The sequence below is a fragment of the Polypterus senegalus genome, chromosome 12 (genome assembly GCF_016835505.1).
Source record: "Polypterus senegalus isolate Bchr_013 chromosome 12, ASM1683550v1, whole genome shotgun sequence".
NCBI lineage: Eukaryota > Metazoa > Chordata > Cladistia > Polypteriformes > Polypteridae > Polypterus > Polypterus senegalus.
The window spans coordinates 70,380,921-70,406,847 of record NC_053165.1 but is presented as its reverse complement, the minus strand read 5'-3'; the positions used below and the strand labels follow the sequence as shown (position 1 = coordinate 70,406,847).

General features: G+C 36.2%; 1 protein-coding gene across 2 annotated transcripts in view; it reads right to left on the bottom strand.

The window, feature by feature from the left end:
* The window catches only part of LOC120540949 (sarcoplasmic/endoplasmic reticulum calcium ATPase 2), a 57,934-nt gene that overhangs the window by 23,102 nt on the left and 8,905 nt on the right, over positions 1-25,927 (bottom strand). For both annotated transcript variants that reach the window (XR_005635903.1, XM_039772150.1), the window contains exons 4-5: positions 21,691-21,795; positions 9,836-9,974 (exon numbers count right to left, since the gene is read on the bottom strand). Coding sequence is in view for 1 of the 2 variants with exons in the window: in XM_039772150.1 (XP_039628084.1) it covers positions 9,836-9,974; positions 21,691-21,795 (244 nt within the window). In the remaining variant the exon portion in view is untranslated. The remainder of the gene's footprint in view (positions 1-9,835; positions 9,975-21,690; positions 21,796-25,927) is intronic.

Here is a 25,927-nt window from a genome sequence, read left to right as displayed (position 1 = left end):
TGCAATCCAAAAGGCAACAGAGAAATAAGGATTCCTTTAAATTTGCTCCTGCTTTACCCATGATAGCCCATCCAAGAAGCCGAGACACACATGTGCCTTATCTTGGGCTGCTGCATCTCCTTGATCAGCAAGGACAACAACCATTAATAACGCGTTCTAGCCTTGATTGGAAAGTCTAACCACTAATTATCAACCAAAAGGTTGGCCTTATGTTAAGCCAGAAAAACTAAGGCAAAATGTCCACTTCCTCCATTTGAATCCAATAATTACATTGTTTTCTCAGCATCAGCTGAGCCTGGGGGATCGACTTCTGTTCTACACACCAGGGTTTCTCACTGGTTTTCACCTCTCCATTACTTCAAGGACATCCTAGTGCCGGACCTCAGCGTCTGATTAAAGTTTGTAAGAGTGTTAAAACGAGGATGTCAGTACAGCCTTGGTAAAGGAAAACAATATCAAAAAATATGGAGTGATCTTACGAAATGCAACAGGCTTCTCACACTGGGAGAAGAAAAAAAATAATCTTGGCATTAAAAAAAAAGCTGTTTTTACCCCCACACAAAATCACCACCTGAACCCTCAAACCTCAGCATTGCTGGCCACCACAAAACGCAGCCTAAGCAACAGAACCCTGGCCAAAGACACGGTGTACAAAATAAGCTTTTCATCCATGCATGCCAGTAAAAACTCTGCCTTGTCACTTAAGACCTTAGAATCCTGACAAACACCAAGCACCATTACTGCTTTATTCTTCTACTTCAAAAGTCTAATGCTTTTAACTTCAAATGCTAGTAAAGACAGCTATGCCTTAGCATAGAATATGAATTTCTGTTTTGGGAGTTTAAGGGTTTAGAGGATTATTATTGTCACATGTATGGAGAAAAGTGAAATTCTTACTTGCATGTGCCAATCAACATGCATCACACATTCAAAGTATGCAAGCAGGGATTAAGTGGTTAAACATACATTCACCCATGTAATGGGTTACCACATCACAAATTTTAGTAAAACGTTTAAAAATCAGATTCCTTTAACAAAAATACAAAAGGGAAGCATTAACAAGTCAGGGCTCCATTTATGAAAAAAGGAAATAAACCTAGCAAGGCTGGATTTATATTTTGTTTTACTGTATTGTATCAGTCATTTTTAAACTACGTTTATATGGAGGAGAGGGAGTGAGGGTGTGCATGTGATTGTTAGCCATCTTCTATAATCATGTGCTATAACTTAATTGCACTATTTTACGTGAGAATATTTGTCAGCTAACACTTTACAAGCCTTTAAGCAAACAAAACCGGTTTAGGAAAATGAGAAACCGCAAAAGGCAAGAAATGGGCGCTACCAAAAGGACACAATGAAACAACAAATTCTAAAATTTACATTATCAACAACATTTCCAGAGACCTTTTCAGAGACGCAACAAAAGAATGAGAACACACCAGTATATAATTATATTCCAAGCTATGCTGAGAATTTCCACATATACGAATATAAAATTCTATTTAAGGTGATTCTTTAATAATGATTATCAACAACTATACAAGAAACTGCATGCTTTGAGAAGGAAACTGTGACCTCTTTGATAAGATTTAGAAGCCTTGCAAGCAAACAAAGCAGCAGAAGTTGCTTATCGTCCAAATAATTACAAAAAAAAAAAACCAAACACCACAACACAACCCCGACCAAGCAAGAGCCATAACAAAACTACATGGCTCCCACTTAACTACAAGTTACATGCTCTTGAAAGGGGCACAACAGATATAAACCTCCTAAACAAAAAAAAAAAAAAGTCTCTAGTCAGGTTTTCTTTTTGAGGGCTATTTGAAGGTAACATGTTCTTAAAACACTGAGAAAATAGAAGTGACCAAACAATGAGAAAGGCAGAAATAGGGTAAATATTTAATCCTTCCCAATGCTGTCAACAGCTTTAAACACAGACACACACTAGCAGATGGTTTCTTGCTATCACACTTTCACAGCCAAAACCATTTTGTCTACAAACCTGGTGAAACTAGGCCTCTAAGAACACTTAGCAGAATTTACCAGCACAGCTGCTTTTCAATTGATATACTGTACTTACAAAACTAGCATACCCATGAAAAGGAAATTTTAAACTACCTGAGAAAAATGTAGCTATAATATCAACAACAAATTTGATCCTCACATGCCAATCTGTAAAAGACTGACATTTCATTAAAAAAAAAAAGAGCAAAAAAGTAAACATGATCCAACAACAAATAACTTGCATATGACATGCACACACATTTACTACAGGCAAAGCTCCATTCCCACTATAAATAGAATTTTACAGCAATGAATGAATCAACCCCCAAACTTTCAAAGTTGATGGTCCATTACCCATGCTTTGAGACTTGTACCTAATATTCAGAAAACAACATTAAAAAGGCAGAGTAGTAGTACAGTACCAAGTAAAGCCGACTAAACCTTCAAATACACAATCAGAGCTCCAGCATGGTCAATGTCCACGTAAAGTTTGTAATAACCCCCGTGCCCGTTAACTACGGTGTGAGACTGAACATCATTATTGGACTACAAGTCAAATGTATATGCATTTCAGATTAACAGTTTTGAGTTTTCATATCTTTTATTTATACACACACACACACACACACACACATATATATACACATACAGCTATAGCTTTGGGGTAAAAGCTTCTGAAATTTCAAATGCCACACATTTTTAATATATCATTATCACAGGAAAAGACCAAAAACTGACTCAGACTAGCCCATAATCTTGTCACTGAAGTAGATATTAAAAAGGTCTGAATAGATGGCTGAAGAAAAAATAAATTAAAAAAAAAAAAAAAATGTATGGATGGTGGAAATAAGAACAAGAGAGTTCATTAAATGCTTATAACTGTATTGAATGACTAAGCTGTACATGGTATTTATAGTGAAAGATCGATTCACGTTGAAAGAAATGGTTTTAAGCTCAGAGTATTCTCATTTTTTTATCCACAATAGTAAATAAAAAAAGAATTTATAATCTTTTGATTGACAGCAATGCACCAAGCATCACAAAAAGTAACCTAATTAGACTCGATTAAAATGCCAAGTAAACATCTGTGAGATATTTTCACACTTTGTACACGCCACTGCATTATCTGATAATGCATAGCATTTTTTAATCTTTAGTCTGCATCTACATCCTCATTAAACATTTGTTAACGTATAGCATTTTTAAACAGAAATTTAACAAATGTTTAATGAGGATGCAGACTTGTTAGTTAACACTGTCAGTTTTCTTTGCTATGCTGTATGTTTAAAAGTTATTTTAAAGATGTATTAAAACCAAGCAAGAACATGATGGAATAGATTATAGTCATGTTCATGTTATGCTAGCTCCAATCTAACCTTAAGCTAGCTGTAGAATACATTAAATACATTCCATAATAATACAGTTTACTACCATACCCACTACAGGGTACATCTTTGACTAAATCAGCAAAGACAAGCTTATGAACCAGTATGTGAATAGCACAGAAGCACTCAAGTTTACATTTTTAAATTTAAAGTAACAATAAAGGTCACAGTTACTTGGATTCAGATTTTACGTTGTGCTTTAACTATACTTGTAAATGTGCACACACCTTCACATCCACTAACAAAGCATTCCCAGAACAGATTAAAAAAACAAAATTATATCATGAGCGAAAAGTAAAAGAAACTATGCTAAGTATGTCAAGAACAAAAGGAAATATTTCCGTTCTGAACTTACGCAATTAATCTAGAAAACATGGATATGAAGTCACTTACAAACAACTATTCTAAAACTTAATGGTTCAGTGCCACTTTGCATTTCATGAGGATTTTAAATATTTTTTCTCCCTCTGCGGTGCAGATCAACTAATAAATAGGAAAAATTCTTTTGTTCAAAAAAATTGTAGACAAGATGTGCTTTTAAAAATTGAGCAAAAGAATACCCAAGCAAATGAACAAATATTTATTTAAATATCAAGTTATGTTTAAATTGTCCCTTTTTAAACTTTAGGGCAGTATCACATTTTTATATATAACTAAACAGCATTCTGATAGGACAAGCTCTTTATGAGGTAAGCTGCTTGCCATCACTTTGTGATTTGTCATCAAATTACATAGAAATCAAGTCCCAAGGTCTTGTTTACTTAAGGGGGTGCCTCAAAAGAGAATTCCTAGATCAAGGCCTCAGAAAACAACACCACAGAAACTGAAGTCATGCACATACAACTTCCAAAATTAAGCAAACTGAAAAGGATTCCTGTTCAACCAAGGTGAAAAAAATCCCATATATAAATACAACTTTACAAAGCAGTCAGTTTTAAAATAAGTAGGGACATCTTAGACCTGGCATCACAAGGTAGTTGCAAGATGTGACAGTTACCAGGCTTTTGCAACTGCTGAATGCCATTCACTAGTCCTGGAGTTCAATCCAGTACAGTGGCTGTATCCTACTGAAATGTGTTAAGCCGCTACCGTATAAGGCCATCTTTCTGCAGACAATGAGGCAGGCCGTCATATTGCACTAGCACATGTTAAGGGAAGAAGATTGCTTTACGTTTACTGCCTGGCATGTACAGAGTTCAGAACAATAGGGAACTGTATAAATTAGACTTCAACTAATGCTATGTCTCTGTTTTTATTAAAAGTTAAAACACTATTAAAAGGTTTTCACACATGCAAATCTGGTTGAGAATGTGCATATAGACACACATGCACATACACACAAATGACTGCAGTATTTCCAAAACAGCTATTAAAGTTCTATTAATAAACTCTTAGCCTTGCTATTTAAACAATTCCACTCAAAAAATATTTTCTCGGTGCCATCTTTTATGCTGCTTTAGCTGGAAAATTGGGGGTCAGAATTAAAGCTTCCATATATACCAGAATAAATACATTTGCACTTATTTTTAACATGAAAAGCCACCAAGATCATCTCTCAGAGAGTAATTAAATTCAAATCAATCTTTAAGCAAAGCTAGAAAATAAATTAACAGGATACTCAAGAAAACACTCCATCTAACTATTTACTTAAAGTGCTCATAGCATTAGTCCAAGAGGTTTAATTTCCATGAAACATGCTTCAAAGTATTACTTAAAAGAGAAATACTTATTTGAACTAACAGGGAGAGTTAATCTTACTGTACAGCCACTGTGGGGAAGGAAACCTGGTGGGAGGGGTCAATATAAAGCTGCAGTCTGTTCAATACTCGTTAGCAATTTAAATGCAAATCAAGAACAAGTATGGACAAGACTGTTCTTATTCATTTTTGTACACAAATGTTAGCAGATTTTAAATACACAATCTTCAGCGAGAAGGCCAAACCTATGCAAAATATGATTAGCAAATAGTGATTTCACAACTGGATCAGATTATACAAGTTTTTTTTTTTATGTCAAAATAAATTTCACCTCTTTAACAGTTAATAAAGCGAGCTATGTCTGCAACCCAGGCTGAGCTATCCATGGATAACAGACTATGTAAAACTGAAAGCTGCCACCTTCAGACCATTTTAAAATTCTGCTCATGATTTGCTTGCAACGCTTCCCTCAAGTACATTTCAGGGAGACTGTCCCTGTGTCCTCTAAGACGTCTGTTTGCAGCTAGCTGCGTCAGCAGTGGGAACACACAGAACTATCCAATAGCGTCAAAGTCTATTCACTGTGCATTAAAGCGAGGCAGGAAAAAACGTTCAGCAATCGAATTGACTACAGGACTTTCAAAATGAACAACTAGCTTCTCACAATATCAGTAGCATTTTCGGAAGGCAGGCATCAGATGGTACATTAACAATTACCTTCCTGTGACAAAACAGCAGCTCTATAGACACCAATAGTATGAGAAACTCTTCAACATTTACAAAGAATAAGTCTTAAAACTATAAAAAGAAAAGATAAGACAAAATCCATTATTTGAACTAAAAAGATTTTGGACTATAAAACGCAAAACACAGGATCAATATGGAAACTTTATAAACAATTTATTTTGAGTTTATGAAGACATTTAATAGCAACAGAAATAATGTGGAAATTACAAATTATACATTAACAACAAGATATACACAAACATTACAATTAACAACAGCACTGCAACACCATCATCTCACACGGACTATGCTACTCTAGATCTGCATCACCTGATTGGCCTTATCTTTGGACACTAGAGGTTAAGAAGAGGTTAATCAGCTTTCTAACATACATGAGACTCATCACATCTCTAGTGGCTTATTAAAACAAGATAAACCGGAAATAAGAAGTTTTAAATTCCTGTCATCTTGCCATTAAACGTAACTAATGAAGTAGCCCAAACACATCAACATTATTTCATTACGTAATCACAACAATTTCTTGAGCATTACTTTTTTTGTAAATAAAAAAAAATAAACCCCTGAAATGGAGTTTAATGCCAATGACATCCAACAATTCACAAAAACAAAAATGATAAACACAATTGGTAATTATGGACTGCAAAAATTGAAGTAAACCATATCAAATAATACTTAACAGATACAATTAAATTCTTAAAACAAGCTATTTTCACAAGTGTAGCCAATCAACCTCGACTATCAGACCAAGAGAATTAGGCTAAAAAGGTAATAAAGTGAATAAATATCTTTTAGACAGATATGTAACTATAATTATTAAATATAATATATATGCAATTCATTGCATTAGTATATTTTAAGTAGCAGTCTTAAGAATAAAATTCACTTGACAGTAGATAAGGAACAGTTGTTGCTTTTCCAGAGATGTGCAGGCAATAGGACCGTCTTCTTTTTGATCATTAAAACTACCATTGTCAATTTATTGCAGTCATGGCAGTAATGGTCAAAATGTGCACAGAGGGATGTGGAAGAATAAAAATCAAAAAAGGACTGGTGACAAAAATGCAATCATGTAACAATCATATCTTAAACGGCTGGAAAATTTGTTCTATGAAATTTTCAATTCATTTGTAAAGGAATCAGAACAGATTCAGATACACCTTACAATCGTAACTTGTGTAATTTCACCCAAAACATTTCCAAGTGGCACTATGGAGGTTTGCCACAGCCAACAGATATAAAACACTAGTTCACTTGTTTGAAAGTAGCTAGTTACAGGTCATTATTGTTATGTGCAGAGCATAGAAAAATTCTTACTTGCATGTGCCAATCAGCATGCAATGTGTCTTCAATTCCAGTCATTATGATAACTTTACCTTGAAACTTCTGTTTGCCTTACCTGAAAAATCTCAAAACAGGTCTTTTGCAGACATATTTTCATATTCTATTATACATATTAGGATGTACTTAGGCATTCAAGACCATGACAGATCTGTGCAGTATGCGGCAGAGTTCATAATGAGATGAATGGCAACAAAATATTACATGAAACTGAAAAGGAGTTAGGCTATAAGCTGTGAGGCTGCCTCATTAAACTCAGAGAGTATTATATTATTTAACACTTGTGATCAAAACACAAAATATTGGGGAGGCACAGTGGCACAGTGGGTAGCGCTGCTGCCTCGCAGTTAGGAGACCTGGGTTCGCTTCCCAAGTCCTCCCTATGTGGAGATTGCATGTTCTCCCCGTGTCTGCGTGGGTTTCCTCCCAGAGTCCTAAGACATGCAGGTGAGGTGCATTGGCAATCCGTGTGCTTGGTGTGTGTGTCGTGTGGTGGGCTGGTGCCCAGCCCAGGGTTTGTTTACGGCCTTGTGCCCTGTGTTGGCTGGGATTGGCTCCAGCAGACCCCCTGTTACCCTGTAGTTAGAATATAGCGGGTTGGATAATGGATGGATGGATGGATGGATGGATAAACTGAACTGCATTGTACATTCAAAAAATATAGACCAAACATTATCGTGCAGTAGGAAAAGTGGAGTAAAAATGCAATCTAACTTAGGAAGGTAGCAGATGCAGGATATTGTGCCCGATTTCAACTTATGTTATGAACCATAATGAAGAAAACCTGGCAGAATTCATCTGGTTACAAAACTACTAGGGTGTCATGATCTTTAAGTAGCTTAGATAGCTCTTCACATCTCAAACATACAGAGTATTACTTACATGCCATTAACACACACATGCTAACAAAGAAAATGTCTCAAATGCTGCTACATTATGACAACTTTAGACAAGTGCTCTGTACATCACAGAGCAACATTGCAAGGAAAAGCCTAAGAGTGAATACTAATATAATCATACTGATACAATTAAAGCAACCTTTACACAGTTGCTTTTTAAGGCAACACAGGATAAGGATTCAATTAATCCACAGTGACTTGCATTCCAATCTGCTTCCTTTTCAAGTACAAAGTCAATGGCCCTACAGGAGAACCACAACCCTGACAACACATCACATTTAATTCTGCCCACTGCCTACAATTTCCCTTAACTTTTGTTTTTAGAGAAATCATTTTTTTGCTTACCCTAACAAAAGAAATAAACCTGTTATTGCATTATATTCCAAACAAAACACAACATTAGCAGATGTTTATGCAAAAATCTAGTTCCTAACATTTTAATATGAATGACTGACACACAACAAAAATTGACATTCAATATTTAAGTTGCTTAATACTGAGACTTGATAAAATAAACTATTTCAATAACAGCCAAAGAAAGGACAAAGGCAAAAAATAAAATCTTCAATATTATGCAAAGATTACAGTTACCCTCTCCTCCCAATTTTGAAAAAAGGAACAAAAAAGATCTGCCTTAAGACTCGCAAGATGCCACATTTATTTTTAGTCAGGAGAATGCTGATGTTTACAAGGAACTGTTAATATGAAGCAGAACATATGAATATAAAAGGAGCATCATCTTAGTTTGATTAATAACTTGGTTTTCCTTGCTACACATTCAAATTGCTTAAGATTTTTTTTTTTTTTAACTTAAAATCTCAACAAAAACATGGATAATTCTTGCCACAAAAGTTGCTAATACAATCATTGATGATGATGTGGCATACAGTAAATAGTATTGCAAAGCACACAATTGTATTTGGGAAGTCAAACCTGACAGGAAATAAGTTCCTAGGTCTAAGGGCACTCACTGTCAGGGAAAAATTAAAGTTAAAACAGTATTTAAGGAGAGAAAGAAAGACAGAAACCCCCACAACAGCATTAAGCACTAAGTATGGAAATGGTGCAAGTTAAGAGTAGAGGAGAAACACACATTACATCACACCACAGAAGAGGACCTCCAAAGAGAAAGTTGCACATTGCTGCTCTCTATTGGAAAGTCCATTCATATTCAAATTTAGGAGGACTGGTATTTACAGCAAGAAAGATTGTGCTGCTATATCCCTGTTAAAGGGCAAGGAATCAAGTGCCTTAAAGACCTCAGTGGTGGGTGAACACCAGGTCAAGCTAAAGGGTGTTCTAGCCAGAATATAAACCCTCATTCACAAAGCAGAGATCCAGACCTTAAAAGGGGCATCCAGAAGAATAAACACTTGTGAAATTAAAGATGAGATTACATATGAAGCAATGTCATGACTGACAGAAACAGGAATAAGTATTGTGGAACTGAAGAAGCAGACAAGTGGGCCATTCAGCTCATGAAGTAGACTTAGGAAAACCAACTTAAGAAGTAGGTACATGGAAGTAGCAAGGGCTGATATTTTTGTTTTGAATACTTGGCACATGCATTTTCAATGCTTATCCCTTCTTTGGGTGTTTTTTTAGCATTAGCATTTATTCTGAGTACTTAGTGAGACCAAAAGCTACATCTCCTTGAAAGAACATCCCTCATTAACCGTTTTTACTGTTTTCTTCCACAGAGTAATGTGAAATGCAATACTGATAAGTATTCATTTAACAACACACCACAAAACCGCTCACTTACCTGCTACTTCAACAATATCTCCAGGAACAATATCTCTTGCCTTAATTCTCTGGACACTCTTCCTATCCTGTCGATACACCTTTCCCATTTCTGGCTCATATTCTTTAAGAGCTTCAATGGCATTTTCTGCATTTCTCTCCTATGAATCAAAGATTTTAAAAGATATATTTCAGATTCCAGTATTAAAATTTACAGTTCAGCACAAAACACAAAATTATTACAAGAATAGAATTGTAAAACTATACTATGTAAAAAGAATACAGTTTTTCCCTATGAAGGTTAATGAAATGCCAAAAATTATCCTCATTCATGCAGCACAGGAACAATAAAACCACCGTCCATTTTTCTTATTGTGTGCAGACACTAAGTATTGATTGACATTTTCTGTTTATTGAAACATGAATACTACTTAAATACCAACCACTCCAAGTCCATCCATTTTAAGCATTATTATACTTTCATTTATACCATCTTATTAACGAAACATCACTAATGCTGCTTTTGTACTAACTTTTAGAATCAGGTTTGTCAAAAGGTCATTTCATAAGGTGACATTAGCTGTGTAATAACACTCACTAAAAAGTAATATTTAATTATTTGATGTGTCTGTTAAGGTTTTAAATATCAAAAATGAGAGATTTTTATTTTTCCATACTGTAGAAATGCCTTTGTGAAATCAAATTTCTCAGTTGAGAAATTATTCATTATTTTATCATTTTATATATCCTGTAAACAGCAGTGTATGTGGTTTTGTTTTCAAGATTCACAACTATTAAAAAGCGGCACAGTGGCAGCATTGCTGCCTCACAGTTAGGAGCCCCGGGTTCGCATCCCGGGTCCTCCCTGCATGGAGTTTGTATGTTCTCCCCGTGTCTGCGTGGGTTTCCTCCGGGCGCTCCTGTTTCCACCCACAGACCAAAGACATGCAGGTTAGGTGTATTGGCGATCCCAAATTGTCCCTAGTGTGTGCTTGGGGTGTGCCCTGCGGTGGGCTAGTGCCCTGCCCAGGGATTTGTTCCTGCCTTGCACCCTGTGTTGGCAACCTGTGTTAGGATATAGCAGGTTGGAAAATGAAGGACTACTATTAAAAAGCATCTAATATTTGTTACCGATACACCTGTAAGCTTGGCCAGAATTCACCTTTGCACTTGACCAGCATTAAAGCAATAATTTTCATACATGACTGTAGTCACACTTAAATGTTGCACCAAAGTTGCTCCCATAATATTCAAGTATGTACCATATGGGATTTCGATTACTATTATTCAAATCTTTGTTGCCTTGATGAAGGGTATGCTATTGCCTTTAAAAAAACAACAGCGTCACAAATTTAGTGTCTGTCATGTAACTTTTAGTAGTATCTCCACAGTTCTGTGCTATCACATTACATATTGTATAATATGTCACTGATTGGGCAACACAACAACCAATCTCAGATAGGTACCAATCCATTACAAAGCACAAACAATCAAACACCCACACTTTCTCCTAAGGCACTAGTTAATCTACCTGTAAGTTGTCAGTGTGTCAGAGGAAAACCCATGCAGACTTGAATAGAAAGGGGTTGCTCTAAATACCTTGACTCGTACTATAATATGGAACAAGCAATGTTATACAGTTGGTATTTTGGCAACATATTCATATATAATAAAATACAAGTCAAAACAAAAAACAGTATTTTTAAATAAAATGTGTGATTCTCTCAATAGGATGCTGAACTTCAGGCACCAAATATTCTGCTGCTTGAAAACTATGTACATACTATTGACTACACCTAAAACCTTGCCAACAATTTCAAGCTTGCACCCTGGAAGACCTTTGCTTGGGAGAATGTTATAGCCTGTCTGTTAATACTGTAGAGGTGCATGACAGCTGCCTGTTTTAAAGAGCCAAGAGACATGTGAACAAGCGCCTTTATGTTTGTGACCAAAGAAACTCCCAGCATGAGTCACAGTTAGTTTTAGTTTAGTTCTGTATGACTGAAGGGCAAATGAACAACTTATCAGTGCACAGAGGAGCATGTCCTTTCATCATAATTGTACAATTCACAGAATAATAGAGAGATGAATTAGTATCAGGTGGAGCAATATTGAGTCTTGAAGATGTATGCCTTTCAAAATCCTGGATGACATCTAACCACTTCTAGGGGTGTTAAACATATTGAAAATTGGAAAGATAGCAGAAAACTACAGCTTGAGGGGGTTGGCCGTAAAGACTGATGATAACAAAATGGCCTTCGAAGCATTAAAGCCATGTGGAAAAAAGTGATGAATAGAATTTGCATCTTCACCAACTGGTAACATCATATGCCCTAATTACGCTTTCAAATATTTGATCACTGCCAGACAGGATCCCCATCTTTAAACACACTAATAAGGTTTATGCTGCATATAGCAAGGTTTTCTATTTTTAATGTGAAAAACAATCTAAGCATGAAATTTATCAGCTTTAGGAATTACATCAATATTTTTATTTGAGACATGTACAGTAGCAGCAGTCTCAGCAGCCGACCTGTAGGCTGGGAAGATACTCCTTCCACAACAGCCTCATTCTTTCCCTCCCTATTTAAACAAGGACTGCTTAACCACTCATACAGAAAAGACATCCTCAGGTGGTTTCCAAAACAAGCCATTTTGCAAAGCTTGATAAAGAATTTCTTATGAGGATGATAAAAGCATTTCCTAATACTCTATGGTTTGTTACATTTAGCACAGATAAAAATGGTGAATACTGCTAATTTCAGTCTTGGTCACAGGATGAAGAGCACGGCAATTTGAATAGAACCTAAACTGTAATGGCTAATGCTACTTATCAAGCCAGTTGAGGAGGGTTGGGCATTTAATAAAGATATCCCTTTATCTTATTACAAAAGCAGCGTTAATGATATTTTGAGAATTCTCAATTTACATCAGGGACATCACACTGATTACATAATCAACAAAGCCACTATTCCAGCTTTTATTATAACGCTTGCTTCAGCTTTTTGATTTAACATAATGTTTTTATAAACTTTCATGCACTTAGCTTTGCCTTATGGAGACAGTAACTCGGCAACAAAAAAACAACAATGCCAAATTTCACATCACACTACACATAAAAACTTATTTATGGAGACAAATTGGGCACATACAGCCAAATGAGCTTAATAATAAAATGACAACAATAGGATAAGCAGTAGAAAAAAAAATAACAGATGTTAACTTTCCATTGTTTACTTTAAAAAGACCAGGAAATACAAGGTCAGTTCCCTTGATGTTTGTATTTACGTAATCTGATTCTTTCCATTTTTTCCATGCAATCTTATTTTGGAATTTATCAAAAAAAAATGTTTCAAACCGTTCAAAAGCCTTAGATTATTCATTTGCTCCAGGGCCCGTCTGCTCACCATTTACAATCCCAGAAACTATACACATGACAAACATGAACCTATTGCTCTTTGACCCACAAGAAGATTCTTTTTAAGTCTTAAAAAAAGACCCCCTTTACATTATTCTGATTTCCCAGACTGACAAGGTTGGATAATTATGGGAAAGTTACGAAGAGTCAGTGAGAACGGTCAAGTTACAGGAAGAGAAAACACCAATTAATCTTTCAACTATATTCATTTAGTCAAAATGAAAATCTAAAAGATCAGAAAAACCCTTTAAAATAAAGTCACCTTCCCTTTTCAAACCTACAGATCCACAAGATAGGAAAGTTGTAACAATACCAAATACAAAAATTCCATTAAAACATCTGATTTAAACTAAATGAACACAATGTATCAGTTACTTGCCAAGCAGTATTTTTACAACTCCAAGCACAATTCCCATTTACCATTATTCTGTCTTAGAATCAGAATTTGATTGACCCTCGTGAACTCCATTCACAACTTTTAAAATTATGGAAATACACTTTAATATGGTTACTGCCAAGACTGAAAACAGGGTCTCCAATATGCAAATTCTAAAGTATGGCAAGAATTTATCACCATGGATCAATTCCAAGTACTGGCATACTCAATTCAGGATATGCAAAAAGCATATTTAAGGAGCTACTTAGGGGGGAAAAAAAACCTAACCCACAGAGAAATTTAAGATTTACAGAAATAATGCAAATAAAGGTCACATTATAATCTTTGAGCCTACAATAAGATATTAAATGCTTTATTTTTTTGCTGCCAAGTGTAGAACCCAAGATTTTTTTCTCATCATAATCCATAAAAATGCATCACTTAGAATCCATCCATTTAGATTCAAGACAGAGTACTTTTCCAATTCTTTGACAGTCTGAATAAATAATTGGAACATTTAATCTGCTGGCAAATTTAACTAAATACAAGGTATGCAACACTGAGCCAGTGACCTTTAGTACTACTCACTCTTTCAAATAGGAAGAGTTAAAAGTAGGAAAAGAAAGCTAGCTTACAAATCAATCACAAACTTCTAAAGCCAAGATTTGAAAAAACAGTCTTCTTAGGCATGAATCTTAATTTACAGTAAGGGATGCTCAGTTGAGTAATCAATACTTGTTCATAAGCACCCAATCAAAACTTTCAAAATAAATATATACATACATTCTTTCATTTTCAACCTTTGCTTCAATTTGGAAGACATGCATCATCCCAACGGATTGGAAAAAAATGGGACTTGTCATCCCTTTCTGGAAATGGAAGAAGAATTTCCTAGATTGTAGCAGCAACAAGAGGACAACACTGCTCTAGGTGCCTGGTAAGGTCCTTGTTGGGTTACCTTCAATAGGATCCGTGATCACTTGCTCACCTACCAGCGACTGGAGTAGTCTGGTTTTACGCCTAAGTAGTCTACCATCAACCGCATCCTGCCACAGAGGGTTCTCATTGAGAGCAAACATGAATATTGGCAGAGTTTCTTTGCAGCCTTTGTTGACTTTTGTAAACCACCCGACTCAGTTGATCGAGCTGCCCTGTGGGACATCCTGAGACCCTGCAGAATCCCTCCAAAGTTGCTGGATATCATGGCAGGCCTTTACACAGGTACTGCGAGTGCTGTACAGAACCCCTACTTTTTCCCCAGTTGACTATGGGGTTCATCAAGGGTGGGTTCTTGCTTCTATTCTCTTCAAGGTCGTGGTGTCAAGCAGCTGTGGAGCATTTGTTGGGAAAGATTCATCAATCTTGACTTTGTCAAAGATGCTGTGATCTCTTGAGAAATTGAGTGAGGAGTCCGAGTTTAATGGGCTTTTTGTTAGTATCTTGGATAAAAACCAAAAGCCAGGCTTCAATAACCTCATAGGCATAGCCGTCGGCAGAGTGTCTGTTTGTGGAGAGAATGTCGACTGTATAGAGAAATTTACTTACCTCAGCAGCAACATTCATATTTCTGGGAACTCTTTCTATGAAGTCAGTAGACTGATTAGTATAGCTGGATTTGGGTTGGGACGGGTGTGGTTTAGACTGGCACAGGGTGATCATGAGATCATTGGATAGGGAGTGTGGCACTCTCGGTATCTATGCAAAAGGACAAAAGGTCCAAGGCTTTAGAGTCCTGGTTCTTCCTGTTTTGCTATACGGCTACAAGACAAAGACTGGACTCCTTCGGCACTCTACCTGTTCAGAGAATCCTTGGGTACCGCTGGTTTGACTTTGTCATTACCTGATGGCGATTCAGTTTGCAAGGGTGCACATGGTGGAGGACCTGAGTGGCTGGACCAGGCCAAGGGGATGCCCACTCAACACCTGGATCCGGTATACAGATTAGTCATTTCCAGAGTGTGTGACTAGACCACATGTCTGCCTTGGGGGGTTGTCAACTGAGATCCTAAGTCGTTTTGTTCTGTGGTGGGTACAGCAATGTGCTGCCAGTGCATGCCACCCAGCCTGACCTGTCCGGATGCGAATGCCTTGCAATCGAGTACCATCAAGGACTGGCTGGTTTGTCTCTATCAACCAATGTAGCTAGGATAGGCACTCTGGTTTTTCAAAACTAAATAATGATTGAGAGTAAGAAAATTGGACGCGTGTATGGATTAATTTTCTATGAGTCTGTGCTTCTTGATAACTGGTTTAACAGAAGGCATCCAACATAATAAATGTCTTCATTATTTTAACTATACAGACAATATTTTCTAAGTCTATTTAACATTTTTACCAAGGCAAATTCCTTTAGCAAAACCAGAATATTCTGGACATGTGCCATTTCTCTCTCGAGTTATACTAAACACAGAATTAAACATCCTATCACCCATCTTTAAAGATTCTGTAACAATTTGGAATCATTTTTCTCATATACACTTATATGTAGGATCAGAACAACCCAACCACAATTGTAACAGCATATGTAAGATTTTTACTTTTAGATAATTTTCCTGACATTATGTAACGTTTAACTGAACACCATTCTTTAGCACTACAATCTATCTGCTGAAGCATCTTTTTTGTGTCCGTTGCAAATTTTACTAACTTATTTATTACACGTGTTATTACTTTAACTGATTAACGCATGACCAGACCCATCTGCACGGGACTCTCTGGCAAATTAACGATGTAAAAAAGCAAGGCACAAGTACATAAAATATATACTTAAGTTAAATGTGAAATCTACATAAATTGACACATACTTTGGTCTCTGAGCCCAACCACCATACGTATCCCTCTCCAAAATGTACATATCCAAAGATTATTTAATAACCTTACACTTCAGCTATCAGAAATGTGTGGTTATTTAACTGGAAACTACAGTGTAAAATACAGTAAAAAAAAATAAAATCAGTACAATCAGCCAAATTAAAAAGGCCTAAAACTCATATAAAATTAACAATTTTGAGATAACACAAATTAACTTTTGGTATGAAACTCTCACAAAAGGACATTCAGTTTTGTTCCAAGTCTGGTGTGAAGCATGCACCTGGAACGAGGGGGAGATACAGTCACTAACCATGTCCTCTACCTTTTACTCCACAGCTTTAAGAAGATGCCCCGTGAAGGCAACTGACTGCACTCTTTCCTGTCAAGATGCCTAGAAGAATGTTTTGTTTTTAAATCAGTACCCATGAAAGGAGTACCCCTTAACAAATCAGGGCAATAAAAGAAACTTCTAGCCCTTTCAAAAAAAGAAAACACTTATTAACTAAACCAAAAGCAGGTGCAAACTTATATAATGGTTTCTATGATAATACTACTCATCTAAAACATAGTTTTAGAAAAATATATTCCAATAAAAGTTGGAAATCATCCTTAAAGACAACTTAAAGTTTCCTCATATATGAAGTTCTCAATGGCACGATAACCCAACACTGTCTTTATAGGAATGGCATTTACAAAGTCAAGCCGAGAAGATGTTCCCTATTTTCTCAACATAATTAACTATAAACACTCAAAACCAATTATTTGTATTCCTTGAAACAGCAGGAGAACACTAAAGTTTAAAACAAAAAACTAAACTATTAGATAATGTCACAACATATTGTGCCGTAGGGCTTCAATATCAACAAAAGGGCTCTGAAAACTTAAAAGGGCAACATGGCAAACCTATCAAAATGCAAAGGTTTTTATATCCTTAATAACAAGAAATAGACAAATGGATCTGCAGTAGCAGATATGTCACAAAGTTCAAACCTACAGCAAGTGACCCAAATTCAAGATCTTTTTTAAGCAACATTTTTCCCTCTTTTATATTCCCCTACTGAGATTCTGTATACGCACTTGGCTGCCGTGACTTTGACATGTCCTCCTTTTGCACTTCATTGCAGATGTATTGTAATGCAGCTTGGAAACTTTGGAACAAAGGAAGAAAAACACTCCTGTGTGTTTTCTTTTCTCAAAAATAAATGTATCCATAAAGTGAATTTAAAATCCATGTCTATACACGTCGCAAATGGCAAATATGCACAAGCAGTGTTGACAGATTACGGTAGAATGTGTTTGCTCCTTCTTAAAACACTAATTAGAACAGGATATAGCCTCCGACTTGGCCAGGTAGGTTGCACAAAATTGCACTTGTCAAATTTAGTCTGAAAAACATTCAAGATTTCATATTTTTCACATTTAATCCCTAAACCTCTCCCACCACAACCACACTGTCCTTTTTGGATACCTAGATGCATGAAATTCTCTAAACATGGCTGAAAAACGGTATACATGAGAATCGTTTATAATTTTCTCTCTCTTGAACAACTTCTACTGTAAACCCATGGATCTGCAAATTGCAAATTATTAACTACATTTTTCCTTTTCTCCATCCACTTTCTGTACCGGTGTTAACCAATTCAGGTTAAAAGGGAGCAAGAAAATAACCAACCCCAGTAAGAAATTTACTCAATATAGAAATGTAGGTATCAGGTTAATTTATAGCTTTGTGAAAAAAAAAGATTACAACTAAGACAGGCGCAGGTAGAATGAGCAAACTTGACAAAGACAATAAAAAGGACTGAAATTAAAACACAAAGCCCTGTAACAGGGAGACACTGGCATTAACCACTGTAACATAAATCAAAGACATAAATGAGTAGATGATAATTAAAGTAGATACTCAACTACACAAAATGACCCCCCATAAAACAGTGTGAAAATTCTAAAATCAGTTTAAAATGTAACATTTATAAGAAGAAATCTATATATAAAAAGTTTTTATTATACAATGTAGTCCTTCCAGAGGTAATGTTATGACAGGAATGTCCAGGTAAATTTACAACAGGAGCTTAAGCACCATATGGACAACGACAGAGTACCTTTGCACATCAGCGTGAGGATACAGGTAACAGTACAAGGTGGCCCCCAGTCTGCAAGAGAGGGCCACAAATTTAATACTTTTTAAGTATCAGATAAGTGGGAAAGGTAGGGGGAGAGAGTGTTAAGCTGGTAACAGGTGTCCAAGTCATCCGGAGAGAAAGCTTTTTGTACTTCCTAAAAGCTCAGTGGCCATCACTGTCCTTTGAAGGATACTCCCAAAGACAACCGACAAGAAGCCATTCAGGTTATCTGGGAAAAGATATGGTCCTCAACTGTTGAGGGAACAGTCTTCAAGCTCTCTGTAGGCTGTTCATTCCCACAGGGATTTAACATTGGATATAACACAAACAGCTCTCAGATTTTATCCACTTTGACCAAAGCTTCATTACACATGCTATCTAAGAAATGTACCAATTATTTGGTCTCACAATAAGGATACCCGGGTTCGTTTCCCAGGTCCTCCCTGCGTGGAGTTTGCATGTTCTCCCCGTAACTGCGGGGGTTTCCTCCTGGTACTCCGGTTTCCTCTCACAGACCAAAGACATGCAGGTTAGGTGTACTGGTGATCCTAAATTGTCCCTAGAAGCGTGTGGGTGTGCGTGTGCCTACCCGGGGTTTGTTTCTGCTTTATGCCCTTGCATTGGCTGGGATTGGCTCCAGCAGACCCCCGTGACTCTGTGTTAGGATATAGCAGGTTAGAGAATGACTGACTGACTCAAAATATCGTAAAAGAGAAATCAGTACTTTTTCAAATCAAAAACAAAATACAAGTCCTGTGATTCTTCCAAGCCTGAATACATGTAAACGAAGTTGGATAACTGCCAGATCAAAAGAAAAAAAAATTAAAACAACTACACTAACACTGGTTCAAAAATAGATTTACACAGAATCTAAAATAAAGGAGTCACTCTCTATGCAAAAAAAAAGTATAAAATTGGTTGAACCCATTGCCACTAGATTTAGTGCCATATGCTTTCTAACTGCTCGTCAGCCAGTAAAACAAAGGCGGCATGAAGTCATTTTAGAGGCAAGCTAAATTTTATACAACTTTCATGAATACTAAGGATGCCAAGGCATACGCTTTCAGAAACTTGCTAGTTCACATCTATTTTTGCTAGTTGTTTAAATTCCCACCTATAATGTTATTTCCGTTTGGAATGCAATTCTATACAAATACAACAGAGGAGAAGCAGGGGCTTTGGGAGAAAGACAGCTGGTGAGAGTGAGAGTGATTGATGGTATTATGAAATAAGTACAGGGCCCCATCTGAGGATGGATGGTTCAAATCTGTGCAATCAAATGTTGCAACAGAACTTGACTTGCAATCTGTCCCATATTTAACTGTTCCTAAATTTCATTACCCAAACCTTGGTAAAACTAATGGAGCTTTTGTATTATAAAATTCCATTTCCTTATGCATTTGTATGCCTCTATCTGTCTTGATATTCATAAAAAGTCACACTTATTTCCCTCTGGCTTAACTGCTGTCCTTTAATTTTCAACAATTCCTGCTGCTTCACTTTACCTATCAGTAACAAATTTTATAGTCACAGAGTTGATTTTTATTCCACTGATCTGTTTACACACTTGATATTCTACTGTAATCTTGATTACTCTGCAAAGTGCCTTGGAATTATTCACATATGGGGTTTTAAAAAATACAATATTGAATGATAAACTAAACTACAATGAAAAACAGCAGAAATCACAATCCACAAAGCTGTTTTAAATAAACAAACAAAAAAAAGAAATGCTAAAAGTAAGCAGCATGTACAGTAACTACCTACAGTTTACAAGTGACCAAACTGCTACAAGTTCCCTTTTGATAACACTGACAGCTATGTTACACACAACTATTAATGCAAAAAAAATCCTTTAGTAAACACATGCACACACTTAATCTTTATTTAAGGAACTTTCACATACAAGACAAAAATGAAGAAAATAAGAAGTGAGGAAAACAAATTCTACATTATTCTGTGCAATAAATTTATACCCAACTATCAAAAACTATGAAGTTGTGGGCAAGCCCAGGAAATAAGAATACTTTACTAATTTTTCACCCTCTTATATCGACACCTTTACTTTAACTCTTTGAGGGCTGAATATTTTTTCCAAAAAGCAATAGTTTCACTCAGAAGTCAACATTAAATGTCTGTTGCTGCACACTGTGGCTGTCAGTTTGCCAAGAATGTGCAGCTTGCTTGCTGCCAGGCTGTCTTTGCGTGGCTGGGATGTGGTCACAGTGCATTGCAATCTGGTTTCTACCTCTTATCATTGTTAAGTGGCAGTCCTCCCTGGCAGTACCACAACTAGCTGGGGACTGATCAGCTGAAGCTGGAACCTCACATTCATCTTTGATCGCTTGTATCAAAAACTGGAGTCCAACAAGTCATAGTCCAGTTCAGAGATAATAGGCAACAACGTTGTCCACCGAGTATTTTGCTTTACACATTTTGCTTTGATCTCTCGCCAGATGTCAGTGCCATTTTTGCCGTTGTGTGTGCCTTGCTACTCACGAGAGTGCAGGGAATCTCTGTCAAACCAATGAACTTTCCTTCTAGCAATGAGAATCCAACTAAAACGTAACGGTGGGTTTTGTCACAGTTTACAGTTGATTAGCATCGTCAACTCCTCCTTTTGACAAAAGTCAGCATCAGCCCTGAAAGAGTTCAGCTACACGTGCAATACCTTTAACAGAGCCTGCACTTACATCCGAGTGACCCATTTTATACAACTGCCTATTTCATTCACAAACAAGTCACTTTGTGCTAGACATTACCGAAAACACCACATTCTTAAAATGCAGAATAAGTAAACTGTGTTGCTTCTATAGTAAACGTGCATCACAGATAAAAGGAACAAAGTTAAGAGGATTAAAGATCTACAAAGGCAAAGCTGCATAAAGAGACATAATGCGATGGACTGGATCTACGCTAGAGTAGATTCTTAACATAAAACCAAAGCTGAAGATTTTTTGTTTTATGCCAAATAAGGTTATGTGATTCATGTAACACTTCTCAACAGCTGCAATAGAAACAAGTTGGAATGGCAGAAATCAAAGTTTAAAGTTTACACTGTTTGAACTAATTTAAACAAATTAAAAATTAACTTAAAATTCATACATTTTTAATAGTAATTGATAAAAAAATGAGTTAAGGTTTCTTACCTGCCACACCCCTACAATAGCATTGGCTATTAAAATAAGTAATATTACAAAAGGTTCCACAAAGGCTGTGATTGTTTCTTCTCCCTCTTCAAACCACGCCAACACCTTAAAAAAAAAATAATAAGGTTAACCAGGTTATTACTATTACTAACTCAATTCAAAACTCCTGAAAGAAGTGTAACTTTTCTTACAAACTTCAAGAGGAGCCAGTTTTTGACAATCACATCAGCATTTACTTGTACAATGACGACAAAGCAAAACAAGAAACACTTTTAAAATGACAAAACTGAAAATACCCAAATATTTTCAAACAATAAATGTACAAAACTATATAACCGTATGGATTAAATTTCTCTAGACTAGTTCAGAAGCCTCCGCTTGTATAGAGAATATAAATTCAGATTACTTCAAATCAGAATATTGGCACCAGACAGTTATAAATGCTGCTTTTTCAAATTGCTATTTAACTCTTAACTATCACATTTAAAAGCAAGAAAATATAAAAGAAATCATAAATGGAAGGGCTTGAACAGAAAACAAAAGTGTGCTTCAACCTGTAAAGTCTCCTGCACAAGACCGTTAATAACTATTTAACAGGTCTTTTCTATCAACGATGACTGACTATCTGTTATGAAACATTTCAGTGGTTCTCAAAGTGTACTGCATAGACAACAAATGAGCATGAAGTATGTGGTCCACTAATAACATTTAATAATCACACAGACCCTAGTTACAAACAAATATAGGTCCATAAAAAAGTAGCCAAAAACTACCACTATGGAGCAAACTGACCGACTTACCTGTGGACAGCATCTAGAAGGCCTTATTTGCCACAGAGAATATTAACTTTGTACCAACAGAGTTAATGAACATAAGAACTTTGTTAATAAACAAAGGGAATATAGCATGTATATGCCTGCTTAACCACTTTTGCACAGAGGTGCCCTTAGGGGCAAATATACGTGAATGCCATCCAATATACTACTTTTACTTTGATCAGTCATTGTGCTCACCCCCTTTTTCTCTTGCGTGACATTTTTTCTAAGTCTGGCCCTTCGGTTTCTCTTCTGATAAGATACATTTTTTTTACTAGTAAAATGAAAATGACATGCTCTCCAAAAAAATGTCCTACTCTGATCCTAACCAACCTCCCAAATCTCAGTGCAAACCTGGTGCCCTCTGAAATGGGTGAGGGACATTTCTCTCTGTTAAGATCTGTTATGATTTTTCTTCCCCAATTTAGAAATAATTCACTAATTTAGTCGTAAATTAAGCATGCAGGACATGTTCTGAAACTTTATTTTTTATATAAAGAATCACTTAATTATATACCTATCAAAGTTGAGAGGAAGCAAAGGTATAGTTTGACCGTTTTTCTCTGTAAAATATAGTTTAATTCTTTTTTTTTTTTTATATAAAGATGACACTTTTTCTAAAAAAAAAAAAAAAAAGGCACACACACCAAGCTTACTTTTGTAATACTTTATCTCCATATGTCTTTAAAAGTAGATTCACCAACATCTGTGCTTCAGCTTATAATGATCAGATGCCGGCAACTAGAGTAATCTAGAACATCAATCTGGTTATGCAATACTAAATATGCAATTGCAGCTGTTGACAAATTAAATCTCCATCGGGTGTCTTTCCCTTGGCACCAATGTTGTACAATTTCAATGCACACCACTGGGATTTTGAGATCATATCATTTGATGGCTCATTGCTTACAGTCATACAATAATGGACCAAAACAAAAGTGGTAATGCCTTAGTGCTGTAGTGATCTTCATTAAGTCACGCATTCTTCATACACTACGATCCAACAGCTAACCTAAACGAACATTCCCTTATATTGAAAACAAAAAATAATTTGAAAAGCCTCAAACTTAACTGGACAATGTAAAACACACGAAAGCTATGGTATGATATTTCATAAGTTCTGCAATAACAAACATGCCAAGAGTAAATAGGTCATTGCACTACCTTACACCACATTTTAAGAATAATAAAGTTCTAACACCACCACAGAGGAATTCCTCATAGCATGCTTGGTTTTCACTCCTAGCTTAAACAAAACAGATTAATTAAACTATTAATCCCTAGGGGAAATTCAGATGCATGCCGCAGCAGAAATAAATAACCAATAATAGCCAATCAAATGATATGTAAATAGATAATAAATAAATAAATGTATAATTGTTCAGATATGTCATAATGGTATTTAAAAAAAATGCCCCAGGAGGAAGCCCTGAAATGCCTGGTAGCACTGGGCAGAAAAGACCCCCCAGAGGTGCTTCTTAGCACACAGAGGCAGAACGAGCCTGTGGCCAAACACCTGGAAGGTATTTTTCATTATAGTATCCAACTTTGCCACCATCCTCTTTTCTACAGCAGCTTCACCCTGTGATGGAGCAGGCTTTTCTGATACATTTATTCAAGCATTGTGTTTCTTTGGAGATCAAGTTGCTTCCCCAGGGGCCTACAAGCATAGTACACCACACTGGCTACTATGGACTCATTGAACATTTCCAGTAGCTTGCTGCACACATCAAAAGACTGGAGTCTCCTTAGCAAGTATACTCTGCTCTGACGTTTGCGAATGAGATGGAGAAAAAAAAAAAAATTCTCTGGAAAGATGTGTTGTAGACAGAAACCAGATATGTAATGCTGTCCCAGGCAATGCAGATTAAAGAATGCTGGAATAAGAAGATCTTGTCTATTCAAACAGCCTATTTGCAGGCAAATGAAAACTCAAGAGTTTCCATTAGTGCCACCTCACAGAGATTACTAACTCTCAAAACAGAGTTTAAATAAATTATAAAAAAAAAAAAAAAAAAACCTCCAATGTTGATGCATCAGATTGCCCGACTAACAACCCCATAGTGCCTCGTGATATGCTTAACAGCAGCTTTCTTCATGACAAACACCCTTCCTGATGAGGTGGGTAAGATGGGAAAGGAAGAAATGGAGAAAAAAAACATACTTGTGGTAGGTGCTCCTCATAGAACACCCTGCTCTCATGATTCCCTAACCATCTAAGGCCACACTTTGGCCCTCATTATTTTTGTATCATGTAACCATTGAAGATCATCACACAGTCTATGGCGAGGGGAAGGGAAAAAAAAAACCCACACAAAAAGTTGATTCTCTAAAAAGAAGCTAAAACTGAGACGGGTTTACTTTCCAAAAAACTACAAGAAAGAAAAAAAAAAAATGTTTTTATACACAAACAACAGTGAATACATCAGAAAGTGGAAGCTTAACTACCACTTAGCCAAACTAGCATCAAGACTAAAAGAAGGTGTGCATACTCTCACAATACAGATATTGAAACTACAAATTAAGTTCTGTGGTACACAAGCATCCTGTACTAGGCCGTTTCCCAATTTGCACCCAGTGAAACCCTGAATTGCATCATATCCTCAGACTGCACTGTAGATTAGACCAATGCAATTTGAGGAAAGGAATGTTTGGAGACATACAGAACTGGTTAACCATCAGCACCACATCCACTTAGGCAACATGTCTAGTAGGGTTCTAATTAAGGTAAAAGACTGGTAAACTGACATATTCAATACATGAGCACTGAAGATTGCCAAAATAGAAAATCTTAAAAGCTTTTCTGACATTTTAATAAAATACTTGTGATGCTAAGTTCGCTCAGCTGCTGATAGAGGACCTGGTGATTTTCACTCCTAGTGACTTGATCGGTTATTGAGAAATTAGCCAGTCTGGGGAAAAAAAAAACATTTTTGTCCAGAATCTGCTTTTATAAAATTAAATTATAGTGCTCCTTTACACAAATTAAGGCACTTGAGGAATTGCACTTCTGGATTATCACTTGGCTGCTGAACTTCATTTAAGCAGAGAGAAAGTGGAATAATATTCGGAGGAGGTGTCATGTACATGAAGAGGAACAACAGACATGTATGTTGTCCACCTGAAGCTGCAAGTATAAGAGAGGTGCTTCTGACAGAAATTGAGACAGAATTCAGATATTTTCATTTTGTCATGTAAAACATGTGTCAGTGTACAGTGAGTGAGCCTGTGTTTAGTACAGCAGCTCATACTTTAATTAGAAAAGGAAGAAAAAGAAACTAAGATTTTGCCTTAGAAGCAATGTTTTACAAACTGCACGTCTTTTAGTTCAGATGCATATTTTTTATATATATATATATATATATATATATAAATGGCGTGTTACTTTCTCTTCTATTATATGAACAACAACAATATCACAC